The sequence below is a fragment of the Zingiber officinale genome, chromosome 5B (genome assembly GCF_018446385.1).
Source record: "Zingiber officinale cultivar Zhangliang chromosome 5B, Zo_v1.1, whole genome shotgun sequence".
NCBI lineage: Eukaryota > Viridiplantae > Streptophyta > Magnoliopsida > Zingiberales > Zingiberaceae > Zingiber > Zingiber officinale.
This window is the reverse complement of record NC_055995.1, coordinates 35,317,876-35,338,438: the sequence shown is the minus strand read 5'-3', so window position 1 is coordinate 35,338,438 and position 20,563 is coordinate 35,317,876. Positions and strand designations below refer to the sequence as shown.

The window sequence follows — 20,563 nt, the reverse complement described above, 5'->3', positions numbered from 1 at the left end:
AACAAACACTAGATTTCTCTTGATATCGAGCGCATTCTTTGGACCTTGGGTAGATTTAAGATAGATAAACCAAACATTGTTTACTGCTAGGAATAAAAAGAAAAGATGGTTCAATGATGACTTGACTATGATTAGGAATTGATACTTAAGAAATTTAGGCCATGATTTATACTGAGCACGGAGAACTTATTTTTAGGTTAAATTAAATCCATTTATGACCATGCTCATTATTAAAATTATTTGATAGAGTCAAATTGACTCACCAAGGATTATGATGCACTTACTTCTAGACATGTTTCTAGACTGTAAAATTTTGTTCGATAACAATCGAATGCTTTCTTGTAGATCATTCTTGATTATGCTTATTAGTTTCACTAGTTTGATAGAACTGAATAGAATCACTAAGGATACACATTATTAGCTCATGAATCTAGATTGAAGAGTTTGCTTGAGGATAAGTAAAGGTTTAAGTCTGAGAGTGTGATGTGCGTAGATTATATATGTTATTTTGTACTATTTAACTTACATCTTTCTGTATTCAATGCCTATGATCTATGCTTTTGCACCCTTTATTATGTTAATTTCAACATAATTACTATTTTACATCCAGAGATCTACTCGATGTCTATTTTTATTTTTAAGAGCAGTTTAGAGCGGAAAGGATTCAAAAGACGCAAAAGAAGATCATTTGAAGAAGACTGTGACCTAGCCATGCCTCCCCCGTGGTGAGAAAAGCAAAGGATTGGAGTGCCCAAGTCTTGGGACACAAAGTGGCAACAAGCTTCTAGAGCCAAATTAAACCTGGCCATGCCTTGATGCATAGCCAGGAGAAGCCTTAAAAGGAAGGTCGTGCCTAAAGGCATGACCAAGGAACTAGAAAAGGCATTGGTTGTGCCAAATGACATGGCCAGGAAGGAGAATAATCATAAGAAGAGGATTGGTTGTGCTAAATGGCATGGCCAGGAGCCAACCCATGTAGATTTCAAGGGCAAAAATGAACTTGGTCATGCCCTGAGGCACGACCATGCCTCCAATAATTAGGAAAATACAGGTTTGAAAATCAGGCTGTGCCAAATGACACGACCAAAAAGTTAGAGATAGTTCTGGTCGTGCCAAATGGCATGACCAAGCTATCTAGCTAGAGCCAAGTTAGCTTTGGCCATGCCAAATGACATGGCTAGTTAGCCAGACAATGGTTTGGCTCGTGCTGAATGACATGCGTTGTGCCCCTGGGCATGGCTACCCCATGCCCTCACCTCTATATAAGGGGCACTTCATCCCCTTTGCAGAGAGGAAGTTCCAAGGCCGGAGGAGACCCCATAAATAGAATCCTTCCACTAGAAGTCATCATCTGGATGATCCAAGATCATTCTACTACTCCATCCTTATCGGTACTCCAAGATCTGCATCTAAGGGCTTCACTCGACATCAAAGGATAAACTTCTTCTTCCCTTTCTTTGGATTTTCGAAGTTTCTATCATTTTGAGTCTTTGGATTGTATTTCTTTATATTATGGAGTAGATTTACTTTGTTCTAGGATGTAGGGAGTAATTATAATGTGTGGATGATGTAAAAGTCTATGGACTTGCCAATTTCTTTGTTTAATGAAGCTTTTATGACACTTGTTTTATTTGATGAAATATTTGCAAGAAGATTTTTTCTATAGACCTAATTTTATCTATCTAGATTACATTTCTATATGCTTAAATCTAAATTCTGTACTAGATATATTGCTATGTATCTAGATTTGACCGTGAATCTAAAGTTTCATTGAGTTGATACATAGTTTGTTACCTCTTTTGAGTGTATGTTCTGATATAGCTCAGCATGACTTTAGGATGCCTGTTTAATGTTGAGTATCTAAGGTAACTATCCATTCTATATGGAATATAACCTTCCAAGTGAGAATAATTCTATGTATGAATGAGTCTTTCACTTGACATAATGGGATTTTTCTAATCATGTGCTACCCAAATGACCTACGTAATCTAGAGACGTAAACCTGGGTAGGCCTTGTGACAGGAGGTACTCTACTAAAAACTTGATCTCTAAGTTACTTTTTCACTTGATGACATATTTGGTTACTGACAGGGAAAGTACTCCGATACACCGTTGCAAGGTGGTATTCAGTAGTAATTTAGACTATCCTGCAAACATAGAAGTGGAGAACTAGGATTGGATAAATTCACAGCACAATATTCACCATTATAATGAAACTGAAGGCCTAGAACATCTTCTTGAATTAAGGGTTTCCTCAATTATCTTTCTTTTATTTTCACATTTTAGTTGATAATCTCAAATCAAATAATTATTGATTCTGTCTAGTTAAATTTAAAGTGTAGAACTAATTAGCATTTGATTTTCAGATCTTGTGGGATTGACTTATATAAATTTTATTATTTCACGACGTCCGTGCGCTTGCAGGAATATCACATCAAGTTTGCATTCAATTGGATTAATTGATTAATAATTAATAATTAATTTAGTTTTAATTTAAAGTTGATTTAGTTTTCCTTTAAATTACTTTAATTTAATTTTAATTTTTAATTAATTAAGTTTTAATTAATGTTTTAATTAATTTTAAGTTAAGTTTTTAATAAAGTTTCCATTTAATTTTAATTTAAGTTATAATTAATTTTAATTTTTAATTTAAATTAGGTTTAATTTGTTTAAAGTATTAAAAAAATTTATTTATTAATTTTGAATTAAATTTTATTTAAATTTTAATTTAGTTTTAATATATTATTTATTGATTCATTAAATATGAATTAACTTTTAATTGAGTTTTGAATTAAGGTTTAAATCATTTTAGATTTAATTAAGCAATATGATTGTTTGATTAAAGTTTATATTATTTTAATTGATTTGAGTTATTAAAAATTTATCAAAAAAGTTGTTTAACCCATGTCAGGTTCAAACTTAGCTTTGAGTTAATCAAGCAAGCTTCCTAAGGGTAAATTTTCAGTCAGTGACGAGACATATGACCTTCTTGTGTATCAACAGTGGACCACTTTCAGTACTTTCCAAAATAGTCCTGTCCAAAAAACTTAATACTAGGTTTTGGTCTAATTAGCTTATGTTTGACTGGGGTAACTTTGGCCAGATCCACTAGGTCTAGTGCACTAGGTAGAATACAAATGATTTAGCATAAACATGTCTTCGACAAAGTTTTCTAGACATACTATCATCCCAATCCATTCCAATGCTATGTTATTAGGGTCGGTTAAACCATTTGTAACTAACCGTTCTAAACTAATATCATGCATGACATAGTATATAACAGGTAATTTATGCATGATCATGGTAAGTCAATCAATTCAAACAAGTTATATTATTGTTGTTGTTGTTATAATTGGTATAATTATTATAGTTATTGATGTTTTATTATTATTATTATTGTTATTATTATTTTATTGTTATAATTATTGTTGTTATTATTTTATTATTATTGTTATAATTATTGTTGTTGTTTATTATTGTTATAATTATTATTGATTAGTTTTATAGTTAAAGGATACATGATTATAATTAGGTTTGTGGAGTTTGAAATTTTGTTTTAGATTTGACTTTTTTGGTAACCTAAATCTAGATTTTGTGAGTTGCTAAAATTATTAATAATATTTTCTAGTTTATCAATTTTATTTTTCAAGAAGTTATTTTACTTTTCTTATTTTCTTAACTTTGAATTTTAAAATTTTGAAAATTTATTTCCTTTGTAATTTAATCGGTAGAATTTTGATTTTTATCAGTTGAATTTTTTTTTTAATTCTTGTTTTTAAAGTTAAAAAAATAATTTTTTATTAAATCCTTATTTTTATTTTCTAAATTTTTAATTAAAATTTATTTGTAAAATACCATAACAAATAATAATAAAATAATAAGGTTTATTTGATGAATAACTTTAATAGAATTTTTAGAAATTTTCTGGGAATTTTTCGGAGCTTGTATGATGTAGGTTAAGGGGATGAATTACTGGGTAAGGGTAAAACCTATTTAACCTACCCGATTTAAACGAGGAAATGTTTAATTTCCTTAAATATTTTTTTTCTTTTCTCTCCCGCGCCCTAACCTTCCCTTGCGCGTTCCCTCCTCTCCCGAATTGTGCGAACTCCTCCTCTTCTCCTTCACCGTCGCACCTTCCTCTTCTCTTCTCTGCCTCTTCCCCGAGCTCGCGCCGACCTCCCCCCTTCTTCATCGCGGCGCCGGCGACACTCGAGCCATCGTCGGTTGAGCTCCTGCTCCCTTTTCCTCGTGGACACCAGAAACTCGCTGCCGCCACCTGAGGTCGCACCACCGTTTGCCGGTCGCGGGGCATCAACGTCGATCTCCTCTGTCCTGATTCTTGTATCCTTCCTCTTTCTCTCCTCTTCCGTCTCTGCCCAAGCGCCACCGACCACGACGCCGAGGTCCACAATCGGCCAGCCGAACCTTAGATCTGATTCTTGTGCGTCGATCTCCCTGACAGCGTGGTCTTGCTGTGCTGCCCTACACCCGATGCCACTGTCACCTCCCGATCATAGAAGCTGACCACCCTCTCACGAACTAGTCACCGAGCCTTGACTGATTGTAGGTCTTCCACTGCCTCCTCTTCTTCATTGGAGTTGAATCTGTTGACACAGATTTGAGATAAATGCAATGAATTATGTATGAATTGGATTACATGGTTAAATAATAGATTCATAATTGGATGGAATAAAGGGATTAATTGATCAATTGATGATTAACAGAGATGTTAGATCTGTAGAAGATAAAGGAATTCGAATGAGATATGTAATTAGGGAATGAAGTTATTTGGATAATCTCTTGATTTAGCTAATTAATCCTTGTTACTATGATTTGGGTATATGAATTCGTTAATGGATTTGGTATCAAATTTGGAAGGATTAAACCTAATCTAGTGAAGGTTATGTATTGAGTTAAATCTAACAGGATTAATGAGATTAGTTAACTATCAGATTTGGAGTTAATAATTGAAATGGAATTAATATATAGATTCCTAATCAGATTAGGGTTTAGTTAGTTATTTGGTTCATGATGGAATTAGCTAACTAGTTCATACATGATTAGCTATATCATACATTATGTGATTTGCAGGACATTGTTTCGAAATGAGCACTTCGAAGTGGGGATTGTTTAGCATGATCTTCTTTTGAGGCGGGTATCTCTTGACTTATTTTTTATGATATTGCCACTTTGATATGCATAGTAATTTATAGCTAGTAGCAATGATCATGCTTAGATTTGCCCTTGGTATGTCACTATTTGATACCTATAGTATGTTCTGTTTGTTGCCTGTTATGTATCCATGTTTATATCTCTTGACTATTGTCATGTGTACATTAGTTCCTAGAGTAAGTGACATACTAGGCTTCACTGAGTATAGGACCAGTTTATTTGGATTTTATTATCTACCATGTGTACTTAGATCTGTGATACCTAGGTCATGGTATGATTTATTTTCCTGTTTGCTATATATTATATGGAGGTGATTATGGTTAGGATTTACATGCTTAGTGTCATGCATCATCTTGCATGATTGCATGCTGTGTGATTGTCGGCTCCATTATTGTTGAGCATATCGCTAGTTACATGACCTACACACACATAACCACTCATGGGTTAGTGGTATTTCATGCAGGGTGTGTGTTACAGTTTGCTCTGTTTAGGGCTCCGCTGGTCCTCTCATGGGTAGCGATGACTACAACGTGTAGAGGGCAGGGATCCCTCCTCTGGTCTGACTCAAGGAGATGAGAGCATTGAGCTCTTCCACTCTGTTTAGGGTAGGAGGATAGGTGTACTTTGACAGCATCCTGTCCACTCTGTCACTCAGGAGCAGTGATGACAGAGTGCACAGTTGTCATAGCCCTACCCACTCGGTCTCACCATCGCGTGTGAGATGGCTGACTGGAGTCAGGGGTGACACATGCCATTTTGCATCATATTGCATGATTGCATTTACTTCTTATGATTGCTACATATTGGTTGCTGCATTTTGGTGTTTGCATATGATTGACATGCATACAGAAGACATGAGGTATTTGGTTTGACAATCGTATGTTCCGGATAGGAGGCCCTGGTGAGTACGGTTTTCTTCAGCCTTTTCAGTCTGCATTTCCTACTTTGTTCAGGAAACTGTTCTGCATGATTATTTCTGTTAGTATATCTTACTAGGCATGTCAGCTTGATATCCGTTGAGTTCTTTGAACTCACACCGTTGAGCTATTTCTATTTCAGGTAGCAGGTAGATTTTCGGAGTCGCTTGGAGTATCCTGTCCGTCGGTTCCCACATCACATCCGAAGAACTGTTTCTGGTTTTCTTTAGTACTTTGTTTGATTTATGTATTTGGTTTATTTAGCATTGTATAATCCAGTTTTGTTCTGGAGTGTCGTTATGTGGTATTTTGTGTTGTTTGTTGTGTTGTGTAAGCCTAGCCGGCTAGCAGTCTTGTTTTTGGTCTGTAATGGTTTTCTATCGTTTCCGTTGTGCTTTTGGTATTTTGATCCAACCGAGTGGTCTGTTAGATGTATATATAACTGTGTGGTTGTATTTATTGTTGTTACAGTTGAGTGGGCTGAATATAAATTACGTGGTTGTTTATATTTCAACCGTGTGTGGTTGATGTATATCTGTGGATGTAGAATGATTCAAATTGCCACTGGTACAGGGGAGATGTTACCGGGTTTTTTCTCTGGTTAGGACTCCTCGGGGCGTGACATTATTTATTTGTAGTTATTTTTAAATTTTTATTATCTAGATTTAAATTTAAATTCAATATATTTGAATCTACGTTTTGATAAAATAAATTAAGGTTTGGGTTATTTTTATCAAGTTTAGTTACATTTGAATTAGTTAAATTTTTATTAATTAAATTATTTTTGTTAAACAATGTTAATTCAAAACATTATTGCATTTCTAGTTCTTTAGTATAATCTACACATAAAAAATCTAAAATATGCAAATTTTTATGAAATTTAATTTGATTTACCTTAATTGCTCCCCCTAAGTCTTTGGGTCTTCTCTTTGGGCATTAAAGTTTTTTAAAGTGTTCGAAAAATGGTTAAGTAAATTCAGAGCGGCCTACTCTGATACCAATTGAAGGATTGAAAAGAAGCGATAGAGGGGGGGGGGGTGGATATCACTCTTTAAAATTTTTTCTTTTATAAAAAAAAGAACAAAGTAAAGCAGTGGAAAAAGAAAGAGTAATAAAGATGACTCAGGTGGTTACTTGATTTGGAGCCTATGTCGACTCCTACTCCAAGATCCGCAATCCTTGATCACATCGTTAGGTAATTCACTATAATTCTTCTTCCTGAAATCTTCGGGAAGAAGCAATTTATATAAATGAAATAGAAGATAGTAACACACTATTATCATCTTGTAAATAATGCAAGCTAATAAAAGTATACCGACAAAGAGTAAAAGATGAAGCTCATCGACACTTCTTAGCGTAGCAGCTTGCACGTGTAATTTGAGGCACAGAATAGCAGAGGCACGAGCAGAGGATTGTACCAAAGTATTTTTTGCCAGCTCGAATCTCGATGTCTTTTTATAAGCTTCGTTCAGTCGACTGAAAAGATGTTCGATCGACTGATCCTTTCGATCGACCGATTCCCTATCAGTCGTCTGATCCATCAACTTTCCTTTTTCATCCAAATCCAATCACGACCTCATTAATAACATTTATTATTCGATTGACTGATTACCTTGTTCGGTTGACTAAATAGAGCAGTTTCCCTGTTCACTGAGGTTCACCATTAATTCTCCATTAATGCATTAATTGTTCAGTCGATCGATCCCTAGGTTCGATCGACCGATCAGCTAGGCTTCCATGTTTAATACTGTGTGATCTCATCTTTACCACATTATCCAGGTTCGGTTGATCGATCCATGGGTTTGGTCTACCTATCAGATCGGTTCCTACAAAATAGAGTTAAACAAATACTTCTACAAAACAAAGTTAGCACAGTAATATATGATGCACGAGTAGTAATTGACAATAAAACTGTCTTGATCTCAACTTGGAAACCTTCCCGAGTTCTTCAGTTGGATCAGCGATCTTAGATTGTTCTTTTTCGGAACACGACCTCACCGTTGCTCCTCTCTAGTTGCTTACCTCAACTTACCTACTAAACATCGGTCCTCTAGACCTGTTTGGACTTTCTCTGCTCAATGTCTGATCGCCCTGCAATACTAAATTAGCCAATATCAATAATAGTAATGCAAAATACTATGGTAAAACTAAACTTCGATTTACCAAAATTCGTTGGTTCGGTCGACCGCGCTGTCGATCGAAAACCATCAGATCAACCTTGCTTGAAGTTCACTCCTCCAAGACTTCTTGTTACCTAAGGTTACCTCCCCCTAGAATTTTCTCCATCTAGCTTCACTCACCAAAACATAGAGTTACTTTCATCTAGGATTTTCTCCACTTGACTTCACTCACCAAGTCTCAGCATTGGATCAGCCCACCAGAGATTCGATATTGGGTTCTCCATACCTATCGAATTCTTCTGCTTGACTTCCACGATCTACCGATATTTTCCTTGCCTAGCAGCAACTAAGACTTCCCTTGCCTAACCGCAGTTAGGGCTAGTCACTCGGTTGACTTCTCACCCTTGCCTAGCTGCAACTAGGACTTCCCTTGATCAAACTCCATTAAACATATTTGTCAGACATTAAAACCTTGGATGTCGATTGCACCAACATAATCCAACCTCTAAATCCTAAAATCTTGGATCCTAAATGCATATAATATATCCCATGAGTATATAAAATTTTTAATTTTGAACACTATAACCCAAAAGGGAAGCTTAAACCCTAAAGGAAAAATCTTATAGACTTAAACCTATTATAATTCAACTCCTAAATTCTAAAATTTTAAACCCTAAATATATATAATATACCCTAAAATAAAATTTAAAAAAAATAAAAAAACGTTTTGAGTCAATTTAGGCGTCTGGATTGACTCTAGGCACCTGAATTCAACCCAGGGCGCCTGGAGTCAATCTAGGCGCCTAGGATCCACAATATATGGAGTAATTTTCTCTCTGTCTCTCTGTCTCTATATATATCTTGCATACTCCTGAGTGACCCTTACAAGTCTGGACGCCCAAATGCCTGCCCAAGCGCCCCTATTCACTTTTGAGAATCGGGGCATCCGAGCGGGCATCTAGGAGTCTAGATCTGTAAGAGTCGCCTAGGAGTGTGCAAGGTATGATTTAGAATAGTCATATAGTACTTTTAAACCAAAATTGCGGTATGGTAATTTTTTATTAATGGTTGTATATAATTGTTTTCTACTCCAATTTTAAATTTAAATATATAGATAAACTCCAAGAGTTCATTGGAATTTAACCAAGGTTGTAAAGTGATCAAATATCTCAAAAATAGCTAGGTAATAACTTTACATAGTTGTTTATTTTGATTTATTTTGTCATTTTGAAAGCATGATTGAATGTCAATGATTTTCTAAAATGCATTTATATATTTATATTTAAAATTTAAATAAAAAATTTGACTAAAATTGTTATGTAGCCATTTTTGAGTCATCCGATCACTATATAAGTATAGTTAGACTCCAATGATCTTATGAAGCAACTTTATGTATTCAAATTCAAATTTTGAATAAAAATTGATTATGCAACAATTTTGTCGAAAGTTATTACATGCCTATTTTGAATTCTTTATCACTTTGAAAAAATTAACAAACTCCAATGGCCTTTTAACATTTTCAAATTAATTTTTTTAACAATATAAAATTCGGTGAAAACTCATATATTCACAATTTTATAATATTTTTTTATTTTAAATAATTTTTGTTTATAATTCATGTGATAAATTTATGAAAAATTTATATGATTTATATTTATCAAACTTTTTATTTATATATTTAAATATATTTTTTAAACTTATCAAATCTAATAATTTTGACTAGAAGTATTACATAAATATGATTTGAGGATATTTATGAAAGAATAATTTGAAGTACCCTTTGTTTTAAAGCTATTTTCTCTCTTTTATTTCTTCATTATAATCAAGTTTATTTAGGATTATAAGCTAACTAAATATTCATGAATGAACTTGGTATTGAATCAGTAAAAATTTATATATGTTTATTCAACATGCATATGATTAATTAAATATATATGCCTGAATGATTTATTAAACAAAAAAAAATAATTTAAACATAGATGTTCACTTGTTAATATTTGTGAGCATAAATTATAAACTATTTTTTGAGTTCATGGACAAAAATTGTGAAGTATAGTTATCAATAAAACTTTCATAAAATTTGTATATAAACTTCAAATAAATAAATAAGTTATCAAAATAAATAAACAAAACTTATAGTATCGAAGTTTATTGACTAACTAAATAAATATAAAAACAAAAAATTTTAAATAATAAAAAATTCAATAAAAAGCTTAGTAATATTTAAATTAATTTGAGTTTAAGTCAAGTTCGAATTCGACTTTTAAATTCACACGTGATGGGCAAAAATGGAAATTCAGGGGAACAAAGAGGGTAAAGAAACCCTAATCCGCCGTTGTGATCCTTGCTGCCTCCCGCGATCGGCGGACACAAAGGTAACTCATCTCCTCTCTCAAGCTGCATTTCATTCTTCATCTCTTCCTTTGAATTTGTTTCCTTGTGTGCTTGTCTGTATCCGTTCATTTCTATTTTCTATTTATCCAGCTTAATCTTTTTTGTTTTGCTTAGCTGATCCGTTGAGCGCTGATAGATTGAGCTGTGTGCCCATGGTTCGTTTGATTTTTTGGATTTTAACTGTGCACCTTGAGCTCCTTGTGCTTTTCACTTGTGCCATTCACCATACTGCTGCTAGTTTTGTCTGATTTTAGACACTTGTTTCAGTGGCAGGAACTGTGGTCCCGGTGCGGGGCCGGCAAGAAGGGAGTGAATTGTCTTGAAAATACAAATATACTCTTTCCGAAAGTTTCGGCTTAGAAAAACACTATAATAAATGAAACTACAATACATAAAAATAAGTACGAGACAAAAAGATTTACTTAGTTTGCAACTGGGGAGGTTGCTATTCTAAGGCAAGTTAAGCTCAACTAATCAACTCCTTTTTCGACACAAGTCGGAGGCGAAAAAGCCTCATACAGAACATTGAAAGCACAGACTTTGAAGAACAGAGTGAAATAATTTGAATACAAGAAGTATTGTTGTAATGAAGAAGACCAGAGCTTTATTTATAGCCCACTAGTCGAAATTAGCCGTTTGTTGAGGTGGCGTGGTCTAGGCGCCCCAGCGAGGCAAACTCTATTTTCACGCAACGGCTACATAACAATAAAGGGATAGGAATTTATCCACTCCCAGACACCCGGACCTATTCTGGGCGTCTGAATCTCTGTTGACATGGCCTCAACGATGATCCACAACAACGGGCGCCTCCTTGTCACCAAAATTGGTTCGGGTGCCCAGACTAACTTGTCCGGATGCCCGGACCAATTGATCAGAGCGCTCGAATCGGTCAGCCTCGTGCTGACCGTCTGGCACCTTCTTCGGTCGCTGGCTTCGTCTCTGATCACTTGGGTGATGCTCCGACTTTCTAGAGTTGAGCTCACTCGAACCCAATTCCGGCCTTTTCTTCTTGAGTAGTCTTCCACTCCGGCTTCTCATCTCTTGAAAACGCCATGCACTTCTTTCTCATCCGCCAGCGTACTCTTCTGCAGCATCTCATCCCTCGGACGCACCGAGTCCGTCAACTCGCTTCCCGTGCTATCCTTCTAGCTAGTTATATTTTTCACTCGACTTCTTGTATTCTTAAGCTCCTGTACACTTAGACACAAGGATTAAATACACAAGACCTAACTTGACTTGGTTGATCACATCAAAACTACCACATGTACTTGCAATCTTCCCCATTTTGATGTGAATCAACCCAAGTTAAGTTAGGGTAAAGCAAAACAATAAAGTAAATGAATAAGCAATCCAAAGCATTAAATCTGTAAAGTAAAATGAACCTCCCTTAGACTTAATTTATAATTCTTCTCCTTTGATCACATTAAAAAATAAGGGTAAAGATACCAAGGGTTACACAATCAGTGACTAATACTTAGAAAAATTCTGGGAATTATTTTTCGAAAAATTGATTTTTTTGTGATTTAAAAGTAAGTTTTAAAAGAAATAATTTTAAAGTTATTTTTAATTATTGAAAAATTCTGAAAATTTTTGTAACGGTTAAACATATTTATTCAAAACAGTGATAAAATTTCCACGAATAAACAATATTTAGAAGTAGTAATAAACTATTCTATACAGAGAGATGTATTTAAAAAAAATTCTTAATAAATAGCTTTTAAGCTCAATAATTCTTGCAATTTTTTCTCACTATGCAAAACAGAAATTATATCTTTAGAAAATTAAATTTTCGAAGATTGAATTTTTGCAAATTTTTAATATTAAAAATTAAAATTTTGATAAAAAATTCATAGAAAATTAATTAACGGTAAAAAAAAATTTGAAATTTTTTCTACAGATAAGTAATAAAATCTTTTTTCATGGAAAATTATGATCTAATTAATTTCGAACAGAAAGAAGACAAAACAATTTATTTGAAAAAGTTGACAATTTTTAGCATGCAACGAAAATATTTAAAGCAAATTAAAATTGAAACATGCATAAAGATTTAACCCAAGAATGATTTTGAAACCTAATATAGGTTTCTACTCACTGAATTTATTAGAAAATTTCTTGGAATGTATTTTCTAATTTGACTCTTATGGAATCAATAATACAAATTTAGCCCTTGATAATTTCTTAAATTTGAAGTAGCAAAATTTAAACAGGCATAATTTTTCAAATTTTCTTTTTGTTCTTTTAACTTAGTATTTTCAATTTATCGAGATCCTTTAATAAACATGATTTTTTTAAGATTATTTTTATTTCTTGATTTTCTTTTTCCAATTTTTTATTTTTGTTTTCAATTTACGCATAGGCTTAGACATGGATTTTATTCCAAAGTATAATTACTCAGGAGGTAAGAGACATACCTCACTTATCATGTCAGATTTGAAATTGGATTCTCCCCCTGCATCGTCGTATTTTTCTGATGTGGCTCTCACTTCATCGATGCTCGCTTCTGAGTTGCTTGGTTCTTCGTGATCAGCCATTAGTGCTAGTCCAACATAGGCTTTGATTTCAGACTCGGATGACGAACTTTCATCCCAAGTGGCCTTGAGATTCTTTTGCTTGGTTCGCTTTGGCCCAATGTATTTCTCCTTTTTGAGCTCTGGACAATCCTCCTTTATGTGTTCTTTTTGGCAATGGTAGTATCGAACTTTTCTTTTGTTTCTTGGATTTTTTCTGGTCTTCATTTCTTTCAACTTGTTAGATTTAAAAAACTTTTTAAATTTTCTTACCATATAAACTTCTTGGTCTGCATCAATATTTGAGTCTTACTCGGGTTCGTCCTTCTTGGCGGCTCTTAGTGCCAGGTTCTAGCTTGATTCTTTTCTTGTACCTACACATCTGAATTCATGTAATTCTAAGGTTGAAAAAAATTCTTCTAAGGTACTTACCTCTAAGTCCTTAGAGATGTAGTAGACGTCTCGAGGTCTACTTTGGGGTTATGGGAAAGACGTTGAGCGCGTAGCGGACTGAGTCCCGATTGGTTACTGTTTTGCCGAGGTTGATCTGTCTAGTGATCAACTCTTTGATCTTCGCGTATAGTTAAGCCACCGTCTCACTTTTTCTAAGCGGAGGTTTGTTAGCTTACTCCGAAGAATATCCCGTCGTGTAAGCTTTGCTTCGGATGTGCCTTCATGGAACTCCAGGAATTTCTTTTAGAGTTCTTTGGCCGAGGTGTAGCTTCCGATGCGGTTGACTTCTTGAGACGATAATACACTTCGCAAGTGGTATTCCGCTTTGTTGTTGGCTACGAAATCATTTTGTTCCTTCTTTGCCCATTGATTTTATTCTCTCTTCTCCTGTTGATCCTTAAGAACTACAAAACCATACTTTATTATCAAAAAAGTTTCGAAATTTCTTTTTAGAAATACCTCCATTTGGCGTTTCCAGTGTGGGAACTCCCCTTCGAACTTTCGCGGGTTGAGGCTTGGTCCGACCATCGATTTCTTTATTTTGGTCGGCCATTAGTCCTTCTGAAGCGTCCTCGTTCTGATACCAATTGTTGGTCTCGGTGCGGAAAGCAAGTGGGAGGTGAATTGCCCTGAAAATACAATTATACCCTTTCCGAAACTTTCGACTTTAGATTAGAAAAACACTTTAATAAACAAAACTACAATATATAAAAATAAATACGAGATAAAAAGATTTACTTGGTTTACAACCATGGAGGTTGCTAATGCAAGGCAAGTGAAGCTCAACTAATCAACTCCTTCGACACAAGTCGGAGGTGAGAAGTCTCGTACAGAACGTTGAAAGGACATACTTTGAAGAACAGAGTGAAATAACTCGAATACATAAAGTGTTGTCGTAATGAAGAAGAGCAGGGCTTATTTATAGCCCACTGGTCGATCTAGCTGTTTGCTGACTTGGTGCGGTCCAGGTGCTCGGACCCTCTCCGGCCCCAGCGAGGCAAACTCTATCTCCACACAATGGCTACGCAATGACAAAGGGATAATAATTTATCCACTCCCGTGCCAGACCTCTACTGACATGACCTCAGCGATGATCCACAACAACGAGCGCCTCTTTGGCACCAAAACTGATTCAGGTGCTCGAACCATCTTGTTCGGGCGCCCGGACCAACTGGTTCAGGTGCCCGGATCAGTACGAGATTGACCGTTCGGCGCCTTCTCCGATCGTTGGCTTCGTCTTCGATCGCTTGGGTGATGCTTCGGCCTTCTAGAGTTGAGCTCATCCAAACCCAACTCTGGCCTTCTCCTCTCGAGCAGTCTTCCGCTCCGAGTTCTCGTCTCTCTGAAACACCGTACATTTCTTTCTCGTCTGTTAGCGTACTCTTCTGTAGCATCTCGTCCCTCCGACGCATCGAGCCCGTCGACTCGCTTCCCGTGCCATCCTTCTCGCTAGTTGCGTCTTTCGCTTGACTTCTTGTGTTTCTAAGCTCCTGCACGCTTAGACATAAGGATCAAATACACAGGATCTAACTTGACTTGGCTGATCACACCAAAACTACCACGGAATACTTTAGGAACCTCTCTTTATGATACTGGGACTTGCTTGTCATACTACATTTTCTTTAGCAGTAAGATCGAACAGATATATTATTATTATTAACTATAATGGAATTGAATATGTTGTTTGAAGCTTAGTTGCATTGGACTGACTTTTCATACCATGCATAGTGGACTAGCAGTGCAGGGCTGAATTGAACTTTTAACATTCTCAACGTGCGTCAGGACATCATTTTAGCTTCTCGAGATATCTGGACGATCAATATCAGAAATTTAGTTTAATGGGCGTATTTTCAATTTACAACCTTGCTGCTTAATTTAAATAGTAGCTTGGAAAACCACTCTATCTGCAATTCAAATCTCTCCTTAACAGTATTATATGTTATGTGTTTCGCCTTACATTTGATTATTTATTGTATTCTTTGTGATAGGCTAAGCAATAAGGAACCAAAATGTTTCCTGCAAAAGGAAAAGGGATTGGAACCAACAGAGTTTGAAGACACTGTTGCTCAGGTAAAGATACATGTGAGTGTGATGATCCTTGTCTCATTTAATTTAGGTGCTGATTGGCTGAATATGCTTCCAGGCTTTTTTCGATTTAGAAAATGGTAATCAGGAGCTGAAGAGTGATTTGAAAGACATATATATTAATTCAGCAGTGTAAGTATATCCAAATGTTATTATGTATTTGTATGTTCAAAGACAGCTGATTTCTGAATTATTTTATTCTGACGTTTGCTGTATCATGCTGTCAAATAGATATTGCAGGCAATAGGAAATCCGTTGTTATTCATGTTCCTTACAGGCTCCGGAAATCTTTTAAGAAAATTCATGTGAGGCTGGTTAGAGAATTGGAGAAGAAGTTTAGTGGAAAGGTGAGGATTCATTTTTTTTTTCTTTCTTTCTCATCTTTAACAATTTTAAAGAAATAAATGATGCTATATGCACTCAACTATGCTTCTAATGAATACACCTTAGAATACTTCTGTTAGTACTGAAATATTTCTGAAATTTTGTGCGTGAATGATCTTGCAAATCCTTATTAGTATGGGTATTGGACCAATGTACATTGTCTTTGTTAGTATATGAATTGATGGGAAAGTTTTATAAAAGGAAAAAAATTGGGCATTGCTTTCTGCATATGGGTACATTGGTCTAGATGCAATGTTTAGGTATAGATATTTGTACACGCATATATTTTTTCTTGTTTCTTAGTAATTTGTCTAGTATACATTTAAATTTCTTTTTCATTTGCTTACTACTTGACATCGTTCAACCTATCATGACCCATGGGATAAGGATATGATATAGGAAAGACGAAGGTTCTGATTTCTATGATCCTGTATGTGGATACTTAGATTCCTCTCCCATTATCATCCCAACTGTTACCTAACCATCAAGTTAGAATGGCCATCTCTTAGAAACATTGCCTGATGGTAAACATCAACTATGAAAGAAAAGTGAATTTATCATTTGGTTGCTTGAAGATTGATATAATACTTTCATCATTCTATATTGCCTATGCTTTTTGGAATCATGATTCATGCCTGAACAAAAAAATAACTTAGGCTCTTGAATTCTTTGGGTTCATCTGAGAAAAATTTGTTGCTTTTCTATACCAATACTTGTCCACCTTCATCGATTGTATTTTTTGCTTCTAGTTGTACTTGATAATCTAAGCATTAGATCACTTTCTTCATTTTGGTTCTTTGTATATGTTCATGTATACATTTTTTTTAATGTTTTCTTTCTCATGGTTGTCATCATTTTGGTTTGTTAAATTTCTTTGAATAGGATGTGGTTCTTATTGCGACAAGAAGTATATTAAAACCTCCAAAGAAAGGCTCTGCTGTTGTGCGTCCTCGTAGTCGTACACTCACTGCAGTTCATGATGCAATCTTAGAGGGTGTTGTGTTCCCTGCTGAGATTGTTGGGAAGCGGGTAAGATACCGCTTGGATTGCTCTAAGATAATAAAGGTCAGTTACTTGAGGTCACTGATTCTTATGTTTGTTTGCACTGGATCTTCTTGTGTTAGTGTTTTTTTCCTTTACTACTGTTAGTTTCTGGAAACAATTCACAATTATATTCCAAAAATCATATTTAAAAACTATACTAATTATAAAACCTTTGAAAATTATGTGCTGTTTGGTTTAGGGGTTTGGAAATGAGGAAATGAATTTGTTCCTAAATTTTGTGTTTGGTTTATGGGAATAGAATTAAAATTTTGGAATGAAACCCAAAAACTTATGGTATTGATAAACCCACCTCCTCCCTTGGGTTTTGATGGGAATGGAAATGAGAATTAAATTTTGGATAAAAATATCCTTAATATATTTATTCAATTTTTCTTTTATATAATTTTCTCTCTCCTTGTTCTCTTTCGTCATGCTTTCTCTCTCTTTATTCTATCATCATATTTTCTCTCTCATCGTACTTTCTCCTTTCTCAATCTCTCTTATCATACACTTTCTCTTCTTATTTTCTCTTATCACACTTTTTTTCTCATCATTCTCTCTCATCACATTTTCTCTCTCCTCATCCTCTCATCATGCTTTCTCTCCCATCACTTTTTTTTTCTTATTTTTTCTCATCTTACACTCTGTAATCATACTTTCTCTCTCCTCAATATCTCTCATCACACACTCTCTCCTCATTTTCATTTTCTCTCATCACACTTTCTTTCTCTTCACACTCTCTCATCATATTTTCTCTCTCCTCATCCTCTTTCATCATACTCTCTTTTATCACACTTCAAAGACTAGTAGTCGCCCGTGATTTACCTCCTCCGTGTTGGCCCTGGGACGGGTTGGCGGGGGGCCGCTGGGGGCGAGCGTATTCGCCTTTTTTCTTGCCACAATACTCTCTTTTATCACGAGTCCCTTCGAGACGATTTAGTGGCTAGTGCATGAGGTGTTGCCATCATGAGATCTGGGGTTTAAATCTCAACATAGCCGAGGTAAATGTCTCTCTCATACGCCAGTCACTATTTCAAAGGCTAGTAGTCACCCGTGATTACCTCCTTCGTGTTGGCCCTGGGATGGATTGACGGGGCTGCGGGGGACGAGCGTAGTCGCCTTTTGCCACTATGCTCTCTCCCATTACACACTCTTTTTCCTCATTTTTTCTCATCACACTTTTTCTATTTTCATTCTTTTCCATCACATTTTCTCTCTCATCATTTTCTCGTCGTATTTTGCTCTCATATTCAACTTTCTCTTACACCTAATTTTTTTTTTATTTTCCTCTAAGGATAAAAAAAAAAAATTGATTTATTTCGATAGAAAATATTTAACTAATCAAATATTATTTTTAAGAGTGATATTCATACTTATACCTATTCTCATTTCATAATATTATATTTTTTATTCTTATTTCGATTTCTAGGAAAGAACCAAACGTCATCTTAATCTTTTTCTTTGACTTGTCAGTTGATTATCTTGTATGGGTCTCTTCCAACCACAAAAAAAATGCTATTCGTGTCTTGTTAGTTTTATTAACTGTGTATATCGTCTGGTTTTCTCAAGTTGGATTTTCTACTAATTACTGACAGTGGAAGGTATGCAAATAGGCCAATAGCAATCGCATTTTAAATTTGTTCTTCCCAAGACTTGTTTGGAATCGTAATTTTTTTTATTATAGTTGCTTGAATGAGATGTTTCTTTATCCAGTTTAGCATAATATGAGTTATCTTGTACTAGATTTTCTTGGACCCAAAGGAACTCAACAACACGGAATACAAGCTGGAGACATTTTCAGGTGTCTACCACAAGCTCTGCGGAAAGGACGTTGTCTTCGAGTACCCAGTGACAGAGAGTGCACAAGTCTTCACAGCATTTGAAGAGATTTTTATGCATAAAACAAGTAGTTTTACGCCGAGGGAACTCTTCGTCAAGAAGATTTTATCATCCGGTGTTGCTTAATTTATAATTCGTGTTTGGACATCTATTTTGTATTTTTTTCCTAAAAAAAAAAAATAATATACATTTTAGCTATCAGCTTCTGAACCTGAAACTTGTCATCAGATTTGTCATCTTGTCTATGTTGTTATCTTTTAGATTCCTCATATTTTCTTGTTCCTTGATTAATTATGTTGTTGGCTGAGGTGTAATGACAATCAATGTACTGGCTTCTTAGTTTTCTGGTAGGGTTTGGTAGGCGATACGACGTGTTATATATATTCTTTTTACAAACAGTTATATTTGAGCAACTTTTACGGAGCTGCAAAGATTATTATTATTATTAATTTTTGGAATCATATAAGAGGACTAGAGTTTAAATTTAAATTTTAAATGTTGGTGTTTGAGTAAATTGCGATTTGGGTTTATTTTGTAGGCAAATCAAAGAGAGACCTAGTCGGGAAAAATTTGAACTGCTGGATTATCAAAAAAAAAAAAAAAAAAAAATAGTCTTTATGATACCCATATCACCCTATATTTCTCATCATTAGCTTGTTACAATAAGCATGCTCGTTCTTTTCCATAGTCCTTGCTCAAACCTCTTACTTCATATAAAACAAAATATATAATAAACCAGATAATACTATAAAACAAAATATATAATAAACCAGATAATACTAAACTTGGGTGACCTTGTTCATATGAGAACTAAGGTATTCCAATCAGTATCCATCTCCCTATTCGATTTATCACCTGATCCATTCTCTCTGCAATTCAAGTTAATTTGGTTATTTGGTTCGCTTGATCTATCCGACATCACAAATTCAATCGACTCTTATTGGGTCAGCTCACTTAATCCTCCTAGTTAGCCCAGCTCGTCTGGTCCTCCTTTTGGGTTACTCTTTAATTTTAAGATACTAATTTGCCAACAAGTCTATATTGAAATGAAATTATTCTTTTATTGCATATAATGAAATTTTGTTCCCTACTTAAAGTATTGAAATGAAGGAAAATAAGTTATTCTATCATTTCACTTCAAATTATCCATTTAAATATGGAAATGAAATTGTAAAGGAAATGAACTATTTTGGTTTTATTGTAGTCAATGCAGCCTAATTATCTTTTCTCGAAGGAGATGCGATAGAATGTAGTAATTATAAACTTAGATTTACTCTAGGCCTCCTGGGTGTGCAGAAGGTTTGTTTTGTCTTTTTTTAATTTAATTTTTTTAAGGTATATTTTATATATTTAGGGTTTAAAATTTTAAGATTTAAGAGCTAAGTTATGATAAATTTGAGTCAATAAAATTTTTTCTCTTAGTTATAATATTCAAAATTTAAAATTTTAGATATTCACATGGTATATTATATGTATTTAGGATTTAAGATAACAAATGAGGTTGTGTGAAAAACATTTGTATGCTTTAAAGAAGGGTATACGGATGATTAACGGAATAAACAAGCAAAGGGTGATCAATGGACAAGGGAAAGAACATGTGGTGAAGTTAGAACTGGTTGTAAGTCAAAGATTTCACTTGTCAAGA

The 20,563-nt window shown here is 34.7% G+C and overlaps 1 protein-coding gene across 1 annotated transcript; it reads left to right on the top strand.

The window, feature by feature from the left end:
* The first annotated feature begins 14,317 nt into the window (after positions 1–14,317).
* On the top strand, positions 14,318–19,187 carry LOC121986599 (40S ribosomal protein S7-like). The gene is made up of 6 exons (XM_042540558.1): positions 14,318–14,337; positions 15,555–15,636; positions 15,762–15,783; positions 15,883–15,998; positions 16,918–17,100; positions 18,823–19,187. The coding sequence occupies exons 1-6, from the start codon at positions 14,318–14,320 to the stop codon at positions 19,042–19,044; spliced, it is 645 nt and encodes a 214-aa protein (XP_042396492.1). The 3' UTR covers positions 19,045–19,187.
* Positions 19,188–20,563: the final 1,376 nt, after the last annotated feature.

Excerpts from the sequence above, each read along its gene's own strand:
- LOC121986599 (XM_042540558.1), top strand. The coding sequence starts at position 14,318 with ATGGAGGTTGCTAATGCAAG. Across the intron at positions 14,338-15,554 it reads ATGGAGGTTGCTAATGCAAG|GCTAAGCAATAAGGAACCAA; the intron begins GCAAGTGAAGCT and ends TCTTTGTGATAG. Across the intron at positions 15,999-16,917 it reads AGAAGAAGTTTAGTGGAAAG|GATGTGGTTCTTATTGCGAC; the intron begins GTGAGGATTCAT and ends TTCTTTGAATAG.